This window comes from Pinus tabuliformis, chromosome J, assembly GCF_031772625.1.
Source record: "Pinus tabuliformis cultivar Carrire ecotype Pingquan chromosome J, CPIR1, whole genome shotgun sequence".
NCBI lineage: Eukaryota > Viridiplantae > Streptophyta > Pinopsida > Pinales > Pinaceae > Pinus > Pinus tabuliformis.
The window spans coordinates 1,472,689,503-1,472,693,418 of NC_142295.1; the positions used below are offsets into that span (position 1 = coordinate 1,472,689,503).

The window sequence follows — 3,916 nt, forward strand, 5'->3', positions numbered from 1 at the left end:
CTGCTAGGAAACCATTAGAGGACTGGCAGATTCAGAAATTCTGGAAAACATCATCATCACCGGAGATCTAAACCTTACCTTATCCTTGGCCGAAAAACGCGGAGGAAGCATTGTAAGGGATCCGGCACACGAATGGGTGGAGGACTTGCTTCAGGATTGGAACATGATCGACATCAAACCTTCATTAGGCAAATACACCTGGTCCAACAGAAGACTCGGCCCGGGTCACATTGCTGCAAGGTTAGACAGATTTTTTGTTCAAAGTTCTTTTCTTCTTCTTGGTTTAGAATCTAGAATGCACATTCTTCCATGCAGTGTGTCTGATCACATACCCATTAAGCTAGATCTAGTGGCTCATTTGGATCAAGGCCCCATCCCCTTTAAATTCAGCCCCTTGTGGGTCAAGGAACAGACCTTCATGCAGTTAGTAAAAGATACATGGAAGCAGCCTGTCAATGGCTCAGCCTTTTACTTTTGGGAAGAAAAGCTCAGAAGAGTGAAGGCTGCTCTGAAAACATGGGCTAAGCTCCTACCCAATCCAGCAACAGAAAGGAAAAAGATCCAAAAATGCCTTGAGATCCATCAGATGAAGGCGGAAAATGAAGTAATCACAAAGGAAGTCTTGGATAAGGAAGTTGAGCTCCAGCAACAGCTTCTAAAAGCAAGCTTGGCCGAGGAAGAGTATTGGAGGGTCAAATCTCGTAGACTATGGCTCAAGGCAGGAGATAGGAATTATGCTTTCTTTCATAAGCAATCTCAGGCTCGGAAAAACTTTAACTCAATTTCTGAAATTAAGGAAGGGGATAGCACCCACAGAGATATCCAAAGCATAAAAAATGTCGCCTTCTGTCATTTCAAAAGCTTGTATAGTGAAAAAGAGGACCAGGGTCAGGTTTCATCCTTAATGGATGAGGTTCCGAATCTGATTTCGGCCAGAAAAAATCAATTATTGGAAGCAGAAGTCACTAATGAGGAAATTAAAGCCACCCTCTTCGACATGGAGCCCGACAAGGCTCCGGGCCCAGATGGGTTCACCGCCAGATTCTTGCAGACTTGCTGGCAGATAGTGGAAAAAGATTTAGGCAGAATGGTTCGAAAATCTCAAGCATGCCAGAAAATAGGAGGAGGTACCAACTCGGCTTTCTTAGCCCTTATCCCTAAGGAAAAAGGAGCCAACACTTTCTCAAGATTTTGCCCTATCTCCCTCTGCAATATAGGTTACAAGCTGATAACAAAAGTGATCGCCAACAGGTTGAAACCTATCCTTCCGTCCATCATTCCAGAGAACTAGGGAGGCTTCATCCAGGGCAGACAGATTGTGGACAACTTTATTCTGGTCCAGGAGGCGATACACTCAAGCTTGACCCGAAAAGAGAAAGGCATGGTGGTCAAATTAGATCTTGAAAGTGCATTTGATAGAGTAAGGCACAGGTTTCTGTTGGATGTCATGCACAAATTTGGGTTTAGTCCCAAGTTCATCAATTGGCTTGTATAAAGGAACCTTGGATCACCCCTTTGGTGAATGGAAGGGCCGCAGACTTTTTCAAGGCCTCCAGAGGGCTGAGGCAAGGGTGCCCTCTATCACCCTTGCTCTTCGTGATCCAAGCCTCCGTCCTTAGCTTCCTCTTGAACAAAAAGCAGGAGGATCAAGAAATAATGGGAATAAACATTGCAAGAGGCGTCAAAAGTATAAATCATGCCCTGTTCGCAGATGATACTCTACTCCTGGGCGCTGCCTCCCTGCCCTCAGCAAAAAATTTCAAAGAAGTGTTGGATGTCTTTTGTGAGGACTCAGGAAGTAACCTCAACAAAGGCAAATGTCAAATCTATTGTTGGAATATAAAGGCCAGAACGATTCAAGCTATTTCTAACTGTTTTGGCTTTGCAGCCTCATGTGCCTCGTCATCCTTTAAGGACCTGGGGCTCCCTATATTCCAAAAAAGAGCCCTCAGTAAAGACTGGTTGCCTCTGCTGGATAAAATCAAGTCAAAAATCTGTTCCTGGGGATACAACTGGCTCAACCTAGCAGGTAAAACAGTGCTAATAAAATCTGTTCTAAATAGTCTTCCTATCTATCAGTCTGCAGTGATGATGGCTCCTCTTGGCATTACAAGGAAAATTGAGGAGTATATCAGGAACTTTTTCTGGAAAGGAGGGAAAGCCAATGAAAAGAGAATACCCTTAATAAACTGGGATACAATCTCCCTGCCCAGAATGGAAGGGGGTCTGCAATTCAAGAACATTAACAATCAAAACATTGCCTTGGGTGCAAAGCTGCTATGGAGGATAATTGCGACAAAGCCAGGCTGGGCTCAACTTGTATTGTGGAAGAAGTACTTCCGTGGACAGAGAACCCGTTGTCTCGATAATCCATCAACCATTTTTGGAACTATGATCCAAAAACTATGTGATAGAGCCCTTGATTTAATCAAACAACACTTGCATTGGATCCCGGGGAACGGGAAACGTATCAAAATATGGGAAGACAACATTATGGGCAGCAACCCCATTGTGGAGGACTGCTCTCTGTCCCTGTTAAAAGACTGGATGGACAGCGCTGGAGTCAAAACGTTGTGGGATCTGTCACAGTGGGAAAACAATAATTGGCAGTGCTGGAGAAACATTGAGGTATCTCCGCATCTGACTAAAGACTTCTCCAATCTTCTAAATCATCTTAATGGCCAAGCACCTCTAAATAGCAATAAGGCAGATCAACGAGGTTGGGGATCGACCCCAGGCAAGTATACTGTCGCTCAGGGTTATAAGCAGCTCGTTCAGAAACCATATGCGCTGCCTAATCCAAGACCCTGGCAGGGAATTTGATCTCACCCTACGATCCCCAAGATCGATGTGTTCTGTTGGCTTCTTGGCCACCATCGGATTCTGACAGAAGACAAACTGCGGAAAAGGGGATTCAGCGGCCCCTCGCGCTGCTCTCTATGTGGGAACAATGAGGAAACAGCCGCCCACCTGATGTTGTCATGCAATTTCGCTATGGCTCTCTGGAAAGAAGCGCTAAGTCCTCTGAATGTCGAAGTCATCACGCCCACCCACTGCTCAGATCTCTTTGCTAACTGGGCTTACAGGTACCCTGGAGGCACTCAAAACCAGCAGATAAAAAGAGCCTGGATCGCGCTGCCAAAAATCATCTGTTGGCACATTTGGTTGGAACGAAACAGCAGGATATTTAATGACAAAAAGAGTGATCCTGCAATGATCTGGAGCAAAATCAAAAGCCATCTGAAGGACTGTATGGGAGACCAGTTGGACAGGGAAGGCCTCAACGATCAAGATGCAGCCTGGGGGAATTTGTTGGGCCTTCAATTCATTGACAAAATCAGGTCCCCCCCTCCCCTAAACCAATGGCAAATTCGCCTCAATACTGAAGATCTAGATGAATTATGCAAAATAAAGGCAAGGAAAACTCTGTTCTTTGACGGAGCCGCAAAGGGCAATCCCGGCAATTCTGGAGCTGGTGGGGTCATTAAAAATGCAGATGGCAGAATCGAATCTAGATATGCCTGGGGAGTGGGCTTCAACTCCAGCATTCAAGCAGAAGCCTTGGCTCTCCTTCAGGGACTCAAGATGCTCACCTTCCTGGGCATCAAAGACGCAATAATCTTTGGAGACTCTCAGTCCATAATTAAGCTCATGGTGGATAAAACCACTCCATCAGATGTAAGACTAGCAAGGCTCATCAGCAGAATTAGAATTCTGATTAACACTTTCCAGAACCTGGAGTTCTTGCATGTTAAAAGAGAAAACAATAAAGAAGCTGATGCAGAAGCTAACAAAGCGGTGCTTCTCCCTCCTGGAACGCTTCTAAGAGATGGAGAGGAAAGCTGGGATTTCATTCCTTAAACCAGCCTGTTTAATATGTTTTACTGTCTTTTAATGAAGCAGTTTGTCTGTATTA

The 3,916-nt window shown here is 45.0% G+C and overlaps 1 protein-coding gene across 1 annotated transcript; it reads left to right on the forward strand.

The window, feature by feature from the left end:
- Positions 1–295: 295 nt before the first annotated feature.
- LOC149232937 (uncharacterized) lies at positions 296–2,823 on the forward strand. Its single transcript, XM_089382048.1, has 2 exons — positions 296–1,127; positions 1,889–2,823. The coding sequence occupies exons 1-2, from the start codon at positions 296–298 to the stop codon at positions 2,821–2,823; spliced, it is 1,767 nt and encodes a 588-aa protein (XP_089238174.1).
- The last annotated feature ends 1,093 nt before the right edge of the window (positions 2,824–3,916 follow it).